General features: G+C 44.0%; 1 protein-coding gene across 3 annotated transcripts in view; it reads right to left on the bottom strand.

Moving 5' to 3' along the window:
* ORAI3 (ORAI calcium release-activated calcium modulator 3) overlaps window positions 1–11,600 on the bottom strand; it is a 55,189-nt gene extending 43,589 nt beyond the window's left edge. The window contains exons 1-2 of one of the 3 annotated variants that reach the window (XM_033945731.1): window positions 11,353–11,600; window positions 10,678–10,905 (exon numbers count right to left, since the gene is read on the bottom strand). In XM_033945731.1, the coding sequence (XP_033801622.1) occupies window positions 10,678–10,887 (210 nt within the window). In that variant the 5' untranslated portion in view covers window positions 10,888–10,905; window positions 11,353–11,600. The other 2 variants (XM_033945730.1, XM_033945732.1) reach the window with 2 other exon arrangements.
* Between the last annotated feature and the right edge of the window lie 10,294 nt (window positions 11,601–21,894).

The raw sequence follows: 21,894 nt of genomic DNA, 5'->3' as shown, positions 1-21,894 counted from the left end.
GGCGGTGAATGGCCTTGTCCCCGTCGCCGCAGCGACTGCTAGTTTTCTTCCCCGTTTTCGGCGGGTGACCCGCGGCTAAAATGCGGTGGCCGCGGGTAAACCGCCACCGTGTCATTCTCTAATTTATATCCCCAATGATCAGTAATCTTTGAAATTTGAGGAAGGTGTTTGTTATGGTCTCGAGGACGAGTTCGGAGGATTTGTTCCAAGGGATAGGTGGGCGATATAGAAGCAGGATACCCAGTGGGTGAGGGTGGAGTTCATCGTTGACAGAGGCTAGCATATATTCTAGTGAGGTGTGGCTACCCTTTTCGAGGAGCTGGTCATCGAAGAATGATTTGTAGAGAAATGCCAGGCCACCTCCTTTACGGTTAGTTCTGGGAGAGAAGAGGCCTTGGTAGCCGTGGGAGCAGAGTTCGTTTTGTGTAAATAGGTCATCTTTTGTAATCCATGATTCCGTGATGCATAGGAATCCAGGGTCAGAATCCTCGAGTAGGTCCTTCAAAATCTGAATCTTGTTGCATGCGGATCTGGCGTTGCAATAAAGTGTTGGGACTGGGGTGAGAGAGTTGGAGGTGAGGTTGGGGAGATTGGCAGGGGAAAGAGGCTTTAGAGAGGCGTGGTTGATTCTTCGAGGGTTTTTGGAGGGATGATTTCTGGTGCGTATCAGCGTGGGGATTCTGAGGCCATGGCAGATATTATTGACATTTGCGGAATTGAGGAGGTTGGGAGAGGGAGGTATTAAACAGGGGGTGGTGTTGAGAGAAGAGCAAAGTAGAAGGAGAAAGAGCCACGAGGGTGGCTTCATGGTGAGGATAGGGAGCGTATGGGGGGTTGGGAAGCAGGACCTGTTTGAATTCGCGTGTAAGTAGTTTCGGAGTGGAAGAAAGGCTTGATGTGGACACGGAGAGCTAGGGACTTGATTAATCTATGAGAAATGGTTTAAAACAGGAAGCAACTTGGCATCTAATTGAGGCAAGTAAGACAAGCATCAGTTGGTTGTTTTTTTGTTTTTTTATTTTTGGGAGAGCTTGATTGGAGGAAGAGCTAGGCAACTTGGCATCTAAGCAGGAAGAGGCTTAGCACAGAGCCCGATCCTTAGCGGTGAATGCAATTTAGTATATACACTGTTTTGTGCGGGGATCTGGGCACTACCATCTGTGAAGTAGAGGCACTTGCAATGACAGGCTAAACAATAGTTCTGCTCAAAACAAATAAATAGCACTATTAACCGTCAACATAGGCTTCAAAGAAGCTCAGGAATTACTCCCATAACATGGAGAAAATATTCACAAAACTCTCTCTAGCCACAAAAGGCTGACCAGTCTCCACAAAACAGATAGGGGAAGCATAGTGAGACAAACATCTGACCTGAACTCTGCAAGCGGGCACAGCAAGAACAGGGCGGGTGTCTAGAATGTCTCACCTATCTACTGGAAAAGAGCTTTCCAGGGTTAAGTACATATTCTCCTTTTCCAGTGCAATAGGTGAGACATTCTAGACTATAGGGACGTACAAAATCAGTCCCCCAACTAGTCAGGGTGGACTTGCTGCGTAAACCTTCAAGACTGAGAACCCAAAAGCTGAGTTCTGACAGGCAGCACCATCCACTCTGTAGAATGTGGCAAACGTGGGACGAGACAACCATGTCAGAAGGAAAAGATCTAGCTTCGGACCACAAAGAAGCTACACTCCTGGCAAAATGTGCCTGAACAGAAACAGGGGACTCTCCCTGCAAGAATATAGGAGTATGAAATGGCTCTACGGATCCGCCTGGAGATCAAAGCGAACCCGGAAACACAGAGCCGCACACCATAGTCCTTGAGGCCAGTCTGGGGCCACTAGAAGGATGCGGCCTGGATGACTCTCAAGCCACTGAAGGACGTCGGCCTGGCTGGAAAGACATAATGAAGAACGTCTGTTGACCATGACTGCATTCGAGCCTTGAGCCCCTCGCTACTGGGCTTGAAGCTGCGGCTGAATAACCATTGGGGTACTCTTTTTTTCCCCCCCTGCTGAGGTCAAGAAGTCGATGCGGGGCTGACCTCAGCGCCTCACAAACGCCCGAAGCGACAGGGTCCACTTGAATATAATCCACTCCAGCCACCTATGCCACCATCAGCATCAGGAGATAATGTGCAGTCCAAAGGAAAAGTAGGCGGGACTTCGCCAGCCCCTCCACAGACCTCAGGAAGCCTTTTAGGGCTAGAAAAGGGATGGACCACTTCCTCTATAACGGAGTCCAGTTGTCTTGAAGGAGACAGGGGCAGCGAGCTCCACCAGCCCCAAAGGCTGGCATCTGTGCTTACCACCATCCAGGAGGCAATGTGCAACAGAACGCCTGGACAGAGCAATTGAGGGCGAAGTCTCCAAAGTCCATGGCAGCTTCATGGCTAAGACATCTCAATGGGGCGCTCAGCAAGAGAGCCAGGCCTACTGAGGAGGACGCAAATATGTCCTCGCCCAAAGAACCACCTCCAGCAGGCCCCTATGGAGCCTAGAACCTGTAGGTAGGTATGAGCCTAAGGGGCTGACTTGGTTGTTTTTTTTCAAACTCTGAAATCTGTGAACACAGCTTCAGTCTCTGAACCTCGGGCAGATATACACGGTCCTCTGCCGTATCGAACAGCACCCCCCAGAAATACAGCAACCTTGAGGGCAATGGATGGCTGTTGCTGAAGATGAAGCTGACAATCCAGCCCAGGTCCTCCAGAACCTGGAATACCTGCTCCTCATGGTGCCCCCCACTTCCAATGAGGGCGCTCAGTTGTCCAGATATGGGTGAACTTGCAACCTCCTCCTCCTCCAATGAGCCATCCCAACCACCAGCACAGTGGTAAAGGTTCGGGACACTGTCGTCAGATCACATGGCCAAGCCAAAAACTGGTAAAGTCGATCCTGCACATGAAACCTCAAAAATAGCGGTGAACTGAAAATGAAAATGGGAATCTATAAATATGCCCCCTCAAAATCCAGGAAGCCAGAAACTTCTCCAGATCCATTGCTGCAAAGACTGATTTCACGGTTTCCATCTGAAACTGAGGAAGCTGGAAAGCCACCTGCAGTTATATTAGATCCAGAAGAAGTCTCATCTACTGATGCATCCTTACGTTGAAGTATACGTTGAAGTATACAGAGTATCTGCCCGAGTCCGAAAGGGTGCTTGGCACTGGCTCTACCACTCAAGTATCCAGGAAGCGCTGAACAGTAGCCTAGACTATACGTTTTGCGTCCTGTCTTCTGGCAGGAGAAGCCATAACCCAATCTAACATGGGTTGAGCAAATTCCAGCTTGTAGCCTGACCAAAGAAATTCCAAGACCCTCTGGTCTGCCACCATGTGCACCCAGGCCTGCAGACGCTCCAAGATCTGATCCCCTATCCGCAGAGGGGTCTTCAAGTCCCTGGCGTCATTTTATTTTTCTGGCAGGTCAGGCAGAGGCAGGCTCATAGTGCCTGTAAGTCGCAAACTGACCCAGGGAACCCTGAAAGGATCTCCGCGATGAAGAAAGAATGACGATCCATTACCAAAGTCATGAAGGCATCCAGCCAATTGCCCAACAGCAACTGCCCCAGGAAAGGCAGCTGGGCTAGAATTGCTATGCAGAACATAGCAGCAGCTTACTGCCGAACCCAAAGTATTCGGCGGGCTGACATAGAATACGCTGACCCTGAAGTCAGCCCTCTCAAAAGGTCATAAAACCATCCGACATGAAGTCCATCCTAGCCATCAGAAGCTGAGGAGGAGGCTCTACCGCCTCAGTCTCTATCATTACCACAGCAGCTTTAACTCCTAAATTAGTAGAGTCAAAAACCTGTCACTAGGCAGCGACGTGTGTCGGGTCACCTGAGAGCCCCGGGAATCACCTAAGGTCGCTCCAACAGCTGCTGTCACTCCTGTACGAGGATACTAGCAGGAGATAGCGCTACCATTCTGGAAAAGCCCAGCTAGACAGTCAAACTGTTCTGTAACTATGAGCCTAATATCTGGATGCCCCCAACTGCGAGTGCAGATTGAAAAACCAGGGATAAAAAGAAACAGAAATAGGAGGAGAAGTGGCATCCAAGCTCAAGCCCTACCAAGACAAAGCAAGCCGAGCAAGCAGCGCTGCAAAGTTAAACAAAAGCCCCACAATCTGATCAGAACCAGGATCACTTGTGATCTCCTGCATAGATTATTATAATGCCCTCTACAAAGGCATAACAAAAAAAGAAATAAGGCGCCTTCAGATAGTGCAGAACACAGTGATTAAAATCATTTTTAATGCAAAAAATATGATCATTTCCCCCCACCCTTCTGTTCAAGACACATTGGCTACCAGTAGAACATAGAATCAGCTATAAAATTATTTTACTAACATTTAAAACCTAAGTAACCAGCTCAAATTTATTGACAGACTTCTTATCCCTTATAGTCCATCTAAAGCTCTTCGCTCCATGACTCAGAACCTCCTCACTATTCTATCCTTAAAGCATGTTAACACAATGAGATCTAATATTTTTGCTGTTACCACACTCACCCTCTGGAATTCCATGCCCAATTATTTACGTGATGAACCATCTCTAAATCCATTCAAAACAAAACTAAAAACATTTCTGTTGCATGATGCTTTTGGACCATAACTGTCCTTGTAAGGACTAATTACTTCACTTCCATTTCAGTCTTCCCCTACCTATTATTTGTCCCTTTTTTGTTCTTTTGTTCTCTTTTTCTCAGAATATTGTGGTTCTTACCCTTTTCCCTTTTGTCTTCGTTCGACCACGGTTCAAGTTATCTGTTGTACTAACAACCCCTAGTGATGTCTAATATTGCTAATTTTATAACCTTGTTTTATTGTATTTGTACTTTGTATAATCTTTTATTGTTGTACACCGCTTAGAAGTCTGATCGGGCGGTATAAGAAATTTTAAATAAACTTGAAACTTAATTCGGAGCCTCTAAGTGATCCGCGGATCCTGCAATCCTGATCCTCCAATCCGAGCAGTGCAGCCCTTGCAACCAAATGGTCATTGAGGACCGGATTCGCTGCTGGGATCCCTGAACTGGCTGTGAAGAAGGAACAGACGGAGCCGACACAGATGCCAAAATTCCTGAGGAGGTAACGTCGGGCAGAGACTGTGCAGGGGGACATAACAGCCAGCAGCTGGATCCCTGTTTTGAAACTCAGAGCACAAAAATTCTCACATGCTCTGAGAAGGTATCTGAGTCCCCTCAGATGACAAACTTGCGCACTTTAGGCAGCAGAGGGTTCATCTCACGGCTGGCCACCATAGAATCAAGCCCCTAAAGCAAAAATGGCCGCCCTGACAGGCTAGCTGAGTGTGTAATCACTTGCACATGGCACAAAATCTGCACAAATTGTGCATGAATCCAAGCTAGGAGACTCTCAGGACCCCATTCCAGCAGTTTTCCTGGCAAAAATCTGAATTTTAAAGAAGCAGAGAGAAGTTGAAAAAAAGATCGCTGAAAATCCAAGATGACCGATAGACCCAAATTCACACCAAAAACGTGCTACAAATGGCATTTCCTGAAAATAAAAAATTAGCATATTTCAGGTGGGGGAACAGAGAGGATCAATGGAAAACACTCAAAACCCCTCAAAACTAAGTTTTAGAAATCGTGGTTGGAGCCTATCAACTCCTCTTATTCACAAACGCTGGTCACAGAATCTGTAGCTGCTCTCTAGCCCCGATTATAAGCCAGAGTGAGAATTAACTGCCACTCTGCTGGAAAAGGTGTCCTCAAGCTGATCTTTGGGCTGGGATCAGGGATCAGCCTGTCAGCTACAGAGCGAAGTCTGAATTCTCAAGAAAGCAGCACTTCAAATGTTCGTAGAATGCGAAAGAACTGCAAAAGGAAACGAAACTACGCCAAATTAAAAATAATAGATTGGAGAAAGCAGAACTAACACCCTGCAACCACGTGCAGAAGAGAAAGACTGATGGGAGGAGCTAAGCTAGCCTGTGATGTACCCTAGAGGCGGAGTGAAAAACTTATAGTTCTCTTCTGCAACCCATGCGAGTAAGGGGAAAATAACCCTATGGTCTAGAACAGTGGTCTCAAACTCAAACCCTTTGCAGGGCCACATTTTGGATTTGTAGATACTTGGAGGGCCTCAGAAAAAATAGTTAATGTCTTATTAAAGAAATGACAATTTTGCATGAGGTAAAACTCTTTATAGTTTATAAATCTTTCCTTTTGGCTAAGTCTTAACCCTTTCAGGACCATAAGGATCATAGGCCAATTTTTGTGGTTTTGATGACATTTTTATGGTAAAAAGGGCTTGCAGATGCCAAAATATTGATTTTTTTTGTGAAATATCATTATTTTTTTTTTTTAAATCACACTTCTGGCTTATGGACAGTGTGGCAAGTGAATCTTCTCGTCAATCTGGCAACGACGCTAATGAATGAATGTCGGAACCAGTTTGTTTACATAAAGGCAGTATCCTATGGAATCCGTACATATCAAATTTAGAACTGTAGACTATCCCAATCAAAATTTATAGGATTTTAAAGTTATGGGACAAATATGTCCCTTGGTCCTGAAAGGGTTAATAATAATATTGTAATTTATAGATAAAGAGACATATGATCAGGAAACTGTTTTATTTTACTTTTGTGATTACGATAAACATACCGAGGGCCTCAAAATAGTACCTGGCGGGCTACGAGTTTGAGACCATTGGTCTAGAATATCTCACCTATTGCAGTGGAATTACTGTTTATTATAACTCTGTGGTATATCAAATAAAGGCAAGTGTACCTGAACTTGGAGTAGCCTACTCTAGTCTAGAGTATGTGTTCAGTTGAGTACATCTTGGAGAGTAGTATTTGATTCTGCATCTTAGAAACAGCACTCTACAGAAGCTGAGAAGCCAGTTTGTATAAGGCATAGTAAGGAGGATAATATGCCTGAACCTCATAATGCTGCAACTTTCAGGATGATTATGAAGCCCAACAGAAATGTGTTCCCAACTCATAGATGACACAATCTAATCCTTAGGCTTTGTCATGAGAGTTTGATCTGGAACTGGGATTAAATTCAGAACTTTTTGCACATTAAACTTTTGTATTCACACTGAAAATCCAGTACTTTAAGCAATTGTTCTGTGAAGCACCTTGTAAACACTTTCCCCATATAAATAAAAACCAAAACTGGAACCCCACTGCTGGAGTGCCTATATATATATATATATATATATATATATATATATATATATATATATATATATATATATATATATATATATAGCTTTGGACACCTTAGTCTTTGAGAGTTTTCACCTGCAGTCAACTTATTAAAGAACCCTTACACTTCCAGGCCTTGAGAAAAAATATGTAACATTTGTTCAGAGAATCATCCCACATTCTGTCTTCTTTATTCTTCTGTGTATGCAGAACCAATAATCAAGCCATATAAGGCATTTTCAGTGCCATGCTTAACAATTTCTATATTCAGAACAGATTTTACAGAAAAAGTGATTTAAATGTCATCAGAACAGAGGCACATGTAGACAAAGTAACTTGCCAGAAGCCACACACAAGTCTGTGGGAGAGAAGGGGATTAGAAATGGGGAACAGAGAGAGAGAGAGAACATGACTCAGCATAAGACAACCTATAGTTATGTTCTCTGTCTGTTTAAAGAATTAACATCACTCCTCCTTCCTGCTTGGCCTCCAAAATGCACCCTCTGTTATTTCACTCCAGAAAAGGCTAGAAATCTGTTACTTGAGATCCTGCTTCCATGACATAAGCTGTAGAAATCTCCACTATCATGAGCATTAATTACTTTTGTGTGGATAGGTTTTTTTTTGTATCTGACACTTGTGCAGACAGGAAGCAGTTTATAAATCAAATAAGAGACAGTGAAAGTTAAATAAAGTATTTTTTCTGGATATTTAACCTCTAGAAACCAATCCTGGTTTCATAATTAACATTCTCTATGCTTAGATCTCCTCCCTCTTGCTTTTCTACTAACAGCAGTTGTATAGAACTTTGTTTATAGATCTCTGTGTGTGGTGTGCAAGTGAGAGGAGTATTAGTGTATCTATCTATCGTGCTGGACACAAAGAATATTCCCCCATATCTCCAGGTCAGTGGCAGGCCCCAATGCAAGAAAAGGTATTAGGTAGGTACCCCAGAAGAATCTTTAGTCTTGCACCTCCCTCAATTAGCATGAAGGCACCTAAGCATCCCGAGATTTTGATAAATTCATCATTCATAATCACCTCAGTGCCATGGTCCCTAAAAGCAGTTCTGCAAATCTGTATATCACAGATTGATGGTTCTTCTAAGTCTGTGTGACTGACAGACTTGTCACTTTGCTTTGACTGCAAGCTGCTGTTTGCTACCCCCACCTGCTACTCTAGATCAGTGTTTTCAACCGCTGTTCCGCGGCACACTAGTGTGCCGCGAGATGTTGCCTGGTGTGCCGTACGGTGCAGACACTGATTAGGTCTCAGGCCGGGTCCCGCACGCGCTCCCATGAGACTCCCCCGGTCCCCGCTGCTGTTCAGTTTCGATCTTCTGCTCTGACGCAACCGGAAACAGGAAGTTGCAGCAGAGCAGAAGATTGAACACTGAGCTGCCACGCGTGCGCGGCTCTTTGGGAAAGCGTGCATGTCGCCGAAAAACAAAACCTACAAAATAAGGTGAGGCGAAGGGAGAGAGCTGGCTAAACAGTAGGATCGATTGGGCAGGTGAGTGGTGGCTGCGGGGACCGTGCGATCGCTCGTGTTCCCGGCTCAAATTGGAAGGAGGGAGTGAAAGGGAAAAGGATTCTGGGCCAAGGGGATGAAGATGGAAAGAAAAACCCACAGCAGGAAAGAAAGGGAAGGACAGGCAGGTGAGCCAGATGCTAGAAGCAGGGGGGGGGGGGAAGAAAGAGGGAAAAAAGCTAGATGGGGTTGAAAAGAAGAGACACACTGGTATGGAAGAGGAAGATAGGGGAAATCTGGACACAGGAAGGTAACAGAAAGAGGGGAAATTATGTGCATGGGGCATAGGGACAAAGACATAAAGGGGACATGCCATGGGGATGGTATATGGACACTTGGGGGGGGGCAATGACAGCTACATAGGGGAGATATTAGAAATGGAGAAAATAGGAGCACAGAAGCGAGATGGTTTGTGGGGATGGGACAGGGACCGAGCTCGCAGGCTCCAGTGGCTTGCACAAATTACATTGTAACGTGCCATGAAAATAAGAGGGAGGAAGGTAGATAGATAAGCCACATGAGAGGAGCTGAAGGGTAGTAGAAAGGAACAGATGGTAAAGGAGGGAGGGAAGGGTGGTGGTGGAAAGGAATAGGACAGACATTGAAGGAGGGTGGAGAGGAACAGATCCCGAAGGGAAATGTGGAAGACAGAGTGGGAAGAAGACAGATGCCAGACTATGGGGGAGCGGAGGGAAGAAGATGGGTGCTAGACCAATTGGGGGGGGGGGGGGTGAAGGGAGAGGCACAGTAACAGCAAATGGAAGACGTAGAGAGAAGACACACAGTGGATGGAAGGAATTGAATGAGAAGATGTGGAAAGCAGAAACCAGACAACAAAGGTAGAAAAAAAAAATTCTATTTATTTATTTATTTTTTGCTTTAGGATAAAATAGTATATTAGTTGTGTTGATAAAAATTTATAAACAAAGCCCTGCCAGCTGAATATCTCTTTCTCTAGTTCAGCAGCAGGAACTTTGATTTATAAGAAAGGAATAAGCTAAATATTACAGTACTAAGGCTTATATGGATGCAGCGGGGACGGTGACGGGGCGGTGAATGGGATGGCAGTGGCAGTGACGGGGCGGTGAAAGGGATGGTGGTGACGGTGACGGGGCGGTGAAGGGAACGGCTGTTGACGAAGAGCTACGTGTGTGTCTTTCTTCGATTCCAGCCAGAATATCAGCTTTGTGTTCAGCCAAACAGGCCCAGGTTTCGCACTGAATAAAGTATTTTATAATTTTTCACTATTCTGTTTACTTAATATTTCATAATAAAGTAATTATAAAATACTTTCTTTGTGTTTATTTGATTCCTATTCAAGAGAATTACTTTATATATAGTCAATATAGGCACAGAGTTAAATTTTTTAACATTTTCTAATGGTGGTGTGCCTCGTGATTTTTTTCATGAAACAAGTGTGCCTTTGCCCAAAAAAGGTTGAAAAACACTGCTCTAGATGATTGCATAGTCTTGCCTAACAACTGGGCCAACTCTAATCAGTGGTTTCTGTTCTGTACCCCTCTCTAGCACGAAACACTTAAAAATATTAGTTGTGTGGGACTCTCTGCTTATAGTGTGTTTTGGAGAGAGGGTTCTTTATATGTAAGGGGATGTGTATGTATTGTATATGGGTTGAGGAGAGGGTATTCTGTCTTATGTCTGTGTTAATGGGTGCTACTCTGCACCCCCTCCCTCTGGCATTGTGCACTGAAAAAACAACAACCCAAACACACATCAGTAGTCTGGGTAGGGACTCTGCTTATGGACATGTGTGTTGGGGAGGGGGCATTCTTTGTGTTCATATTTGTGTCAGTGGATGCTACTCTATACCCTCCCCACTGAAAGGGCACCAATTTTCTGCGACTCTCAGCTATAGATTTGCCTATAGGTGTGTTGGAACAGATATGGTGAAGGTCTTTGCCACATTATCTCTCCGTGTCCCACCAACCCCACCTCACCATAGCGAATCCGGAGAAGAGGGCAGAGGTGCGGCTAGATGCCTTCAGCTTGGCACGGCTGAGGTAGAGGCGCCTCCAGTTCAGGGCGCTCAGGGAGTGCTGGTTAGCGCCCATCAGCTCCAGGTAGCTCCTCCTCACGAAATCCCTATAGGTGACAGAGTCGGGTGCAGCGGGGCTCACGGGCGAGGGCTCCTGCTCTCCCGGCGTCATTAGAACATTGAACCCCCCCTTCAAGAAAGTAAAAACAAAGCAATAATCTGCAAACGGAGAGAAACACGATGCCAGCAGGACGAAAACACGGGAAATTAAGAGTATCAATAACAAATAAATAAAATGCGATAAAGCTCAAATGCGCAGAGAGACTCAAGCAGCCCGGCGGGAAGCTGAGGCGCTCAGCTTTCCCACACAAACCTTCCCTGTGAAGAGCCGAGAACGCGACAACTTAAAAGAAGAAAAAAAAGAAAAAGTTATACGTGTGTGTAAGCCAAAGTGACAGGAGCCGTAAACGTCTCTTCCTGGTTTTGCGGAGGTTGAGTGGCAAAGTTCCGTTAGAGCAGATTTCGGTGGGAGGAAGAGAAGAGTCAGGAAGAGCAAAACGAAGAGAACCCAGACTGTGAGAAAGCCGAACTTCGTTGCTGTCTATATTTAAATATTTATTTCGACGACAGCACACACCCCTTCCTGCGCCAGGCCTCTTCTACAAGCGTTTTTGTTGTTTTAAATTTTATTTTCGGAGTTTTTGTGAAATGCAGGCGCCTCCGAGTTTGTTGTAGGAAGATTCCACTAATTCAATTACTGAGTTAAGTTGGGAAATTCAGGTTTTCTTCCCCGTGATTTAAAAGTTCAGCGAAACCTTTTCAGTTAAGGCGGGGCTTCCTAAACTTGACCGGGTCGAGTTTTGCAGAGAGCCATAATTTGCATATTTTTTTAATGCGCCAGCCAGTTTATTGTGCAATGTTTGTTAATGCTACAATATCGTGAAAATTCGACTAGCCCTGGAAGGCAAGAGTTCCGGAAACTCTAGCCTAAGGGGGAAGAAAGGGGAGTGGGGGATGTGTTACTTTTTTCAGCCAATCCTCGCTCATTCTTTCATTTAAATCTTGTCTCCAACAAATTTATTAGCAAGGTAAGTATGCTATGAATTTACCTGCAAAGCCAGTGGACCAGGACTGAAAGCTCCTTCAATACTACCCCAAACATAAAACAGTAAACCCAGAATCTTAGAAAACAATTTTATATATATTCATATATATTTACGTATATTTAAAAAAAGAAAGAATAAACCCAAGCAGAAATTTAAAAAATTAAAAACATATAGAAAATTGTGATATTGAACCACCTTAGTGCCTTAAGAACATGGAAAGAAATGTAAAATTAATGTAAAATATTTGACCCATAACCCTCCAATTCTGGTTACAGCAATGTTCATTCATGATATACATGCAAACCACATGCCTTTTTTTCATCATCCAAACCTCTCAGCTGTACAAGAGGTAGGGGACATCATGTAAATCACCTGATCTTTTTTTTTCTCCAGTTCTGGAACAAATGTAAATCAAAGAAATATACACAAAAGAGACACTTTTAATTATAAGGAAAAAAAAAATCAAGTTTTAATGTTCCCTCATTCCACAAGAACTGCCAAATGTGTTTCCATATGGAAACCTTTGAAAACCTTCCCACCAATACTAAGAAAAAGCAATTACCTGTAGTTTAAAATTAGCATCTTTCTTTTTTAAACCTTTCTTTTTTTTCATCCAGATTTACCCTTCCTTTTACTAAGCTGTGATAGAGGTTTCTACCTCACCCTGAAGCATAAAATGCTCCAACGCTCAGGACTCCAGGCCATGGTAGAAACCTCTACCACAGCTTAGTAAAAGGGGGGTTAATTTTAAGGAACATAAAAAAAATTTCACCTTAAAACAAAATGAAATAGGAAAAGCTATCCTTTTCTTCTTTTCCCTTTTATTACTGTTATTAATATTACAGGGACCATGGAGCAGCAGTGGAGTTTTCTTAAGGGAGAAAAATTCCATCCGAGGTAGTTTGAAAAGCTATTTTTTAAAAGATTTTTTTTAAATTAACAAAAGTATGTGTGTATATCTATATATGTATACATATCAGGCCATAAATGGCTCACCCCCTTAGGTTAGATTAATTAGCATCTTGGTCAGCCCCTAGAAATTACAGAATGCCTGGTAAGCCCCAAATGTCACCAAACCTCTTTCCCCACTACGTATAGAGGTATCCCTAAACTTCTACAGTATATTGCCCCAGAGGATAACCATAGCAGGCTACAGAAGTACAGAACAGTGTAGAGAGTGATGTATTTCTTTTTGGAACTGAGTTTGTTGCAGTTGAACCGCCAGTATTATATCCTTGAAACATTTTAAACAGCTGACAAAGAAAACCCAGAATTACATTTTTTAAACCATATTTCTTAGAACCTATCAAACCTTTCCCATTTTCAGTGGAAGGCAGCCTCAAGCTCCCACTTTTTAAAAAAGTATTTTTCATTTCAAGTATTAAAAAGCCCACACACCCAAAGGCTGCCAAGAAAAATTCAAGTATGAGAAAGGTTATTCCAATGCTTAAAAAAACCCCAAGAAACAAGAAAAAGAAATTTCAAACATGTAAAATTTGAAAACCTGCTTCCCTCCTTATTTCCCCCTCTCACATTTATGGATTCAGATCTTTTAGTACACAATACAAGAGCAGCTGTCTGCTTCCCATGTCATCTCCAAGAAACAAGAGTCCTTTTACTAAGCTGCAGTAAAAAGTGGCCTTTACATGACATGACATGACATGGTCTTTCCCATACTCTAAGGCCATTTTTACTGCAGCCCTATAATGGATGATTTTCAGGGGGGGGTGTTTTTGTATTAATGGCCATGAATTAATTTTTCCATTAGTGCATGTCCATTTTTAAATATTACCATGTGGGTACTTAACCACAATTCATTTTGTAAGTAGTGCTGTAAGGCGCCTAACTTAATTGCTTTAATTGGGGTGGTAACTGTGTCATTTAAAACCAATTCAAAATTCATTTTAAAAAAGTAGGTACCGCTAGGTGCCTGTTGGGATAGGTGCCAGAACTGCACCTACAGCATGGTGGCTAGCGACACCTAAGATCGAAGTAGCCATGGTTAGAGGCAGAGAAGACATTAGGCACTGCTAGGCCTGTTTCTTAACAACACTTAGGCACCGGTAGTGTAGGCCTTTAAAACCCTGGCCTACATCACTGGCACCTAAGTTTTTTCTTAGGTGCTGTTAGTTGCAATTCTGTTAACGGTGCCCAAGCAAGATTGACATGCGGCCAGTGCCATTTTTTAAGGCACCCACTAGTTTAGGTACCGTTAACAGAATTGAGGCCTAAGGGCTCATGTGGTATTCTTGCACTAACCAGTTAGCACATCTATATTAGGCCATTCTGCTTCGTGAAGGAACACCCACTCTGCCCTCTTGTCATGCCTTCAAAAAAATAAAAATATTTTTTAGCATATACACATTTGGTAGTTACCACAGCATGCAATTTTAAGCTGCATAAGGTGCATGTTAGCACCTAATGCAGCTTACTAAAAGGGCCCTAAGAGTTTTCTTTAAAACCTAAACATGCTGTGAAGGAATACAGGAAAGGAACCAAAAGTGAACCAGGAGTAAGGGGGACACTTTCTTGGTCTTCAAATCCCTTGTTTTATCCACTTCCTTGCAAATTATAACCAGTTTTCAGACAAACTGCATTTCTACTATAACAATAATATATATAATATATACCAGCTCAACATTGCCATTAGCAGTTACAATACACCAGGTGGCTTTGTCACATTTTCTCCATGCCATAGGAAGTTGTTATGGTACTGAAAGTCCATGTAAATAAAAGCCCAAACCCCAGCTCCCAAAGTGAAAAAGGTGATGTACTGCTCTCCATCGGCAACATTTCCCAGTTTCTTACACCTAGTATATGATTAAAAGATACACTAATGTGGTAGCCATGCTAGTCCTCTTTTAGGGCCCCTTTTACAAATGCACCGATGTCTATTCAATTTCTACGTGCTTTGGTGCATTTACTGCAGCAGCATCATTACCGTGGCTTGTAAAATGGATCCTTAAAGATAATAAATAGAAACAAAACAAAAAGATGAAAGATACCATTTTTATTGGATAAACATATTTTTTTGTTTTGTTTCTATTTATTACATGAAAAAAGGAGAAACTGTCAGTGAATCAGAAGGATTATGGGAAAAGTGGACATCTCCCATGCTTATTTTCAAGTACTGTTATAGCAGGTCAAGGAGTAACACTGATGGAAAGGTGTTCATTTAAAAAAAAAAAAAATCTTTTTTTTTTTTTACGCAGAGGTTACCTGTCAGTCTGTAAGGACCGCTAAAGGAAATCTGGGGTATGGAATTACTGTTGTTAATATACAGGAAACTTGTACCTCTGCCATACCTGAGGTTATATAGTATTTATGGTTAACTGAGTCTTCTCTTTATTCGTGGAAAACTGAGCACTCCTGATTAAAATAAATCTAGTCGCAAAATTCAGTTGCTCATTAAGGGGTCCTTTTACTAAGCTGGGGTAAAAAAATAGCTTTAGCACACCTTTACATAGATTTTTTACATGTGCTAAGGCCATTTTTACTGCAGCTATTATATGTCCCATTTTCTATTTTTTGTACTAATGGCTATTAATATTCACAACAAAAAAAAGAGGAAACTCTCCCAATAGTAACTATCACTTAACAATAATACGGGAGAACAAAATTGCCAAACCACTAAAGCTCAGGAGGAAAAAAGGCCTCAGAAGTCCGTCATCTGGTGCAGTAACATATTAAACTGCTAATATGCATCTAGACTAGGAATCATTCACTGGTCAAAAAATCCTCCATTGCAGTCTATAATATACTTTTCAATATATCTACAACAACAGCACTTATCTTTAAAGATCCCAACGAGGACCCGTTTTGTCAACCGCTTCCTCAGGAAATCTTTTTTCCTCCTGAGCTTTAGTGGTTTGGCAATTTTGTTCTCTCATATTATTGTTATGTGCTAATGTTGCCATTCTGTTATGTCCCATCTGGATTCCATACTCTAGGTGTTCAATCCCTTCCTGCAATCTGGGAGTTGAAGAAATTCAAACACTTTTCTGAGCATGTGCGCCTCTTACCTTAGAGAGTGAGTTAGAGCCCCTACAGTTTCAATTTCTGCAAGCAATCTGTGAAGTCTTTTGATCTGCTCTGTAATCTTTTTTTGCTTAAAGTTAATTTTTTTCACTGGCTTCAGTGCTATGAGACCCTGTGCGGTGTCCCCTGCTGGAGGAAAGGACGCAGTCTCATGGAGCTGGACTGCTGCTTCACAGAGAAACTTTGGTGGATCTGTGGAGCCAGCCTGCTTGCGCCACACCCTTCCTAGACTCTGGGTCCATTCCCCTAGGAGTTTGCTTATCCTCTGACCATGTCAGGGGATTAAGCAGAGACTGTGTGCATCCTGAGCAAAATATCCCTCCGGGTTTCAGGGTGCAGGCTGTATTTTCCACCCCTGGTTGCGTGGAGTTTCCGTGGGGGTGGAGGTTACAGTTGGTATCCGTCCGATTACTAGTCCAAAGATCTTCAAGTTTGGTCATTGGAGCAGATTCTGAGGCAGAAAATCATTTTCCTCCATTCAGCTGCAGTGTAACAGAACTGGCAACACTTCACAGACTGTAAGTACACCTTCATTATTTCCTATGGAAGTTTCGCGGGTGGTCTGAGGGTAGGGTTCTGGTCTCCCACTTCCTCAAACCGCTATTTTTTACTTTTGGATTTTCTTTATTTTTGCCATTTTTGGTGCAAATTCGCTGGCTGCCATCTTGGATATTAATTGATCTTTTTTTCAAAGCTTTAAAACCCGTCAATTTTGTTGCAGATTGATTGGGATGGACACCTCAGCCTCTAATCTGTTGACTGCATGTATGTATTTTGCTAAATTGGTACCAGAACAGTGTTTGTGTACAGCATGACATAGCACACTGGGGGGAGGGGTGGGATCTTTGGGCTTCTCTGGGTCCTCCTGGGCTGAGGAGCCAGCCTGAGTCCATGTTTTGGGCTAAAAGTCTCGTCCAAATGCCTACGTTCCGAGTCTGGGGATTATTTTGATTTGGTGTGGGTGCCTCAGCAGTGACCTGTCTCCTGACACTGTGTCTCTTTTGGATGCTGTACTACCTTTGCAGGGACTTGTCAATGCAATACCTTGGAGTGTCTGGATTTGGGTGAGGACCCCACTAGCCGCAGACTTCTTAGGTCTGTCTCTGTCCACCATTTCATGCTGATGCTCTGAAAGGGCTTAAATTGGACTCTCAGCCTTCTACGTCTCAGTGTTTGGTCATGGACCATTCTAATGTGCGATTCTCCTTTTTTCCAACCTACCCGCAGCTTTTTGGGCTGGTGACAGGCCAGTGGGATTCCAGAAAGCTCTTTTCAACTCTAAAGCTATGGCTACATTTTCTCCACTGGCTCCTGCAGCAGTTTTTGAGCAGCTAAAAGTGGATTTCGCCCGGCAGCCAGTGCAAGGCCCTCCCTAGTGGTGAGGGGTGTACTGCTTAATGACTCCAAGATCACAGTGTGCTCATTTTCTTGAAAAGTCTTTTTGAGGTGGCTTCTTCAGGTATCAAGGCTTTGGCGGCAGCCTCCTTAGCGGTGCATGCTCGTCTCTCGAGATTGCGCCATGTACCCTCTGTGGAGAAGGATGCCTGCCCCCCCACATGGTGATGGACGGTGTAACTTATGTGGAGGATGTCCTTTATGATCTCTTCAGTGTTCTCAGTAAGGTCTCAGCATGCTGAACTCTTTGGATCCGTCATTGGGCTGGGAACTCTGCCTCCAAGGCCATTTTCAGTAGTCTTCCTTTACAAGGATCAGCTTCTTTGGAAAAGATCTAAACGACCTCCTGGCCAGTGTTGTTGACTGGACTTAGGGAGGGGACCATTGTACATTTTGTCCCTCCCACAGCTTTCTTCAGGGATCCTTGGGCTCTTTCACCCAAAGATATTCCAAGGGATACCATCCCCATTACCACTTCCAATTGAAGACATCCTCAGGTGTCCGGATCCCATGCCGCTGCTGCTGCCCCTGCCCCTAAAAAAAAAAAAGAAAGCCTCTATGACGCTGGCAGTCAGATGGGGCTCCCTCTTTCATGGCTTTACGTATCCTCAGATCAATGAGTGCTGGACATCGTTCAGGAGGGGCACAAGATGGTTTTCTTTTGCCTGCCTCCAAATTTGTTTCTGGACTCTCCACCAGATCGGCTGGAGCAGTAGTCAAAGGTCTGCACTCCCTGCACCATCTCTTGGACATCTAAGCGATAAAGCCCATTCCAGAACACGAATCAGGCTTAGGCAGATACTCTTTCTACTTCATCATGCCAAAGACAGGCTTGGAGAATTGGAGACCCCTTTTGGATCTCAAGCCAGTCAATCGCTTCTTGCGGATTCCTCCTTTCCAAATAGAAACCGTGCACATGTTATAGCTGTCTCTCCTGGGGTGTTTCTAGCGTCCTTGGATCTCACGGAGGCGTACCTTCATATTCCAATTTACCCAGAACACCGCAGGTTTCTGCATTTCCAATTTGCAAGTCTGCCCTTTGGGCTCGCAACAGCACCCCATTCTTTCACCATGGTGATGGTAGTTGTAGCAGCCTTTCTCTATGTTCTGCAACAGCATTTCCAGTTCGCAATTCTGCCCTTTGGGCTCGCAACAGTGCCCCATTCTTTCACCATGGTGATGGTAGTTGTAGTGGCCTTTCTCCATGTTCTGCGACAGCATTTCCAGTTTGCAATTCTGCCCTTTGGGCTCGCAACAGTGCCCCATTCTTTCACCATGGTGATGGTAGTTGTAGTGGCCTTTCTCCATGTTCTGCGACAGCATTTCCAGTTCGCAATTCTGCCCTTTGGGCTCGCAACAGTGCCACATTCTTTCACCATGGTGATGGTAGTTTTAGTGGCCTTTCTCTGCAGGCAGGATGTCCAAGACTCTCCTTACCTGGACAACTGGTTGATCTGGGCTCCATCTTGGCAGGAGTGTGAGCGAGCAGGGGAGATGGTGGTCTCTCTGCTACAACGCTTAGGTTCGATTGTCAGCTTCAAGAAGAGCCGGTTGCTGCCGTCACATACCTTGGAGTATTTGGGCCTTTTCTTTGACACCCTGCAAGGCCGTGATTCTTCTCCACAGATAGAACCTTCAGAAGCAAATCAGAGATCTCCTGACTCTTCCAGTTCCCTCATCAGTGCATTATATGGTGGTTTTCCTGGTGGTGGCCCCTGGGCCAGAGTACACATGTGCCCTCTACAGGAGTCTTTCCTCCTTTGGTGGTCTCCACAGTGTCATCCCCTTCAGATATTGCTTCCCTGGACGGAAACAGCTCAAAGCAGTTTCCGCTGGTGGCTTCAGGGGAAGGCACTCCACAAGAGCATACCTCTTCGGCCACAGAGTGTTTTACTCATGACGGATGCCAGCCTGCCAGGCTGGGGTGCTCTCTGTGGGGACTGCTTCATTCAGGGGCAATGGCCTACCACAACAGAAGCAGTGGTCGAGTGGAGAGTCTATTGAGCTTCGGGCTATTTGGCTGGTGTTTTCTCGTTCTCTTGCCCACTCTGGCAAAGAAAATGGTGCGAGTGTTCTCAGACAACGCCATGGTGGTGGCGTATGTGAATCGTCAAGGGGCACTAAAAGTGCTCTCTTGGGTCAGGAAGCTCGCATACTGTTTCACTGGATGGTTTAACATCTATCTCTCTCACATGGCCAGAGTCAAACTGTATAGCCAGACTTCTTGGACCTGGGAGAATAGTCCTCCTCGCAAAGAGCATTCCATCTTATTGTGCAGTGCTGCAGCCCACCACAGGTGGACCTGATGGCTTCAGCTAGGACCTTGTAGCTCAGGCACTTTTTCAGTCGAACAGAGCATGGAAGTTTAGGTCTGGACGCCTTGGTTCTGCCCTGGCCAGCTCACAACCTCCTTTATGTGTTTCTTCCGTGGCCTATGGTTGGTCGATTCATGCGCTGGATAGCGTTGCATCCCGGCCTAGTTATCCTAGTGACTCCAGATTGACCTTGTCTTCCATGGTATGCGTATTTCGTAGTCTTCAGCGGGTCTGGAAGTGAAAGCTCTTCTTTATGACCTTCTCAGTCAGGGTGTGGTGCCCGTAGAGACTCCATGGCACTTTGGTCTTTTGGCAAGGCTCGAGCGCTGTTATTTTGACGTTTTTGAAGTCTAAGACAACCTTTAATTTGGCTTCTTATGCCACAGCCTGGAAAGCCAAGGACTCAGTAGAGTCTGTGCAGGCTACCTTTCTGGTGGTTCTGTCTTTCTTCCAGCGGACTTGGATATGGGTTTAGCTGTGCTCTCCCTTAAGATTCAGGTAGCAGGCTTTTCATGCTTCCGATCACTTAGGGGTTTTAGTTTGCTTACTGTTCATCCTGAAGTGACCAGGTTTCTACAAGGGATGCTTCGCTTGTGACCTCCTTTTTGTCTTTCTTTCCCTACATGACTTCTTAACCTCATTCTGCAGGGCCTTGTGGAAGCCCCATTCAAGCCACTGAAGGATGTTTCTTTTCTGGATCCGACGACCAAGTCTGTCTTTTTGGTCACCATTGTCTCGGCCTGGTGCGTTTCAGAGCTTCAGCCTCTTTCGTGCAGTGAACCCTTTCTACAGATCATGGAGGTTGGTATGCCTGTATTTCATTTCATGGTGAAAGGATCAGATCTTCCACAAACTGGAGAATCTTGCTCCACTATTTGGAGCAGACTAATGGCTTTTGGCTGTCCATCTCTTTATCCTGGCTATTCTGTCTTGGCCAGGTGGGCCGGCTTCTAAGTCCTGATCACCAGTTGGATTCATATTGCCATTTCTGCAACTTACATCACCCTCGGTAGGCAGCTGCCGGTTTCTCTTATGGCCCAATTGACTAGATGTGTTGCTGCCTTGTGGGTGACATTTAGAGCGATTCATCCAGATGAAATTTGCAGGGTGGCTACTTGGTCCTCTCTTCATACCTTTATCTGGTTTTACTGAGTGGCTGTGGCAACTCACTCTGATGCTGCTTTTGGGACCTTGGTGTTGTGGGCAGGCTCTTCTGTCTCTTCCTAGATGCTGCCATTGCTTTGACATGTCATCCAGAGTATGGAATTCGGAAGGGACATAATAGAATGGAAGATTAGGTTTTTACCTTCGATAATCTTCTTTCTGTTAGTCCCTGTAGGATTCCATACGACCCGCCCTCTCTGTTCAAGTTCCGTTGTTTTGGAATTGCCTGCATTTCTTTCTGCCTTTGTTATTCTCCTTAAGGCTTCATGATCTTCCAGCAAGTTGACAGATCCTGGGGGCAGTTTGCTCTTCTGTGAGTATGCATCTTGCTGATGGCTATTTCATGTGGGTGCTCATTGAACACAGCAGATTAGTTCTACATTGTTCTTCAATGTCTTTTCTGTGTTGCATTTTGTCTATTACTTGTTTTATATTTTGCAGAGCTGATTGTTAGCATCTTCGTATTTGCAATTTAGAAAATTGTTGAAATTATCATTGTTTACCAAATTTATTGGTAATTGAAAATCCAGTAATTTATTTCGTAACTGAAAATTTTTGCTATTTTATATAAATTGCTTTCTGCAAATTTTGTAAGTCACTGTGGTTTTACTGTTTCTTCGTTTCTTTGTTCACCGTAATGAACTGAAAGGTATTTGTGGTCCAGAAATGGAAAATGTTGTTGGGGAGGTTCCAATGTGCCCCCTTATTTGTCATAGATTGGTTCTGGTATGGTTGCTTGGCTTTGGGACTGAACTGAAACGGGCGCTAACTCATTCTCTAAGGTAGGAGCACATGCTAAGAAAAGTGTTTGGATTTCTGCAACTCCCAGATTGCGGGAAGTGATTTAACACCTAGGGTATGGAATCCTACAAAGACTAACAGAAAGAAGATTATGGAAAGTAAAATCCTAATCTTCCATTAGCACATAGCCATTTTAAAATTATTGCATGAACATTGATTGCCATACCTTTTGTACGGGCTCAAGTAGTATCCCTATGCTAACCATTTAGCACACAGTAATATAGTACGCGAAGGAATGCCCACTCTCCTCCTCAACACATCACCTTAAAAAAAGATAATTCTTTTATATGTGTGAACATTTTGAAGTTACTGCAGGAAACCCAAGCACTTCCTCTGGTACTCCATTTTTAGCTGCATTAA

Source organism: Geotrypetes seraphini, chromosome 5, assembly GCF_902459505.1.
Source record: "Geotrypetes seraphini chromosome 5, aGeoSer1.1, whole genome shotgun sequence".
In the NCBI taxonomy this organism is placed as follows: Eukaryota; Metazoa; Chordata; class Amphibia; order Gymnophiona; family Dermophiidae; genus Geotrypetes; species Geotrypetes seraphini.
Note: the sequence above shows the minus strand (reverse complement) of the source record. Positions and strands in the feature narration are given on the sequence as shown.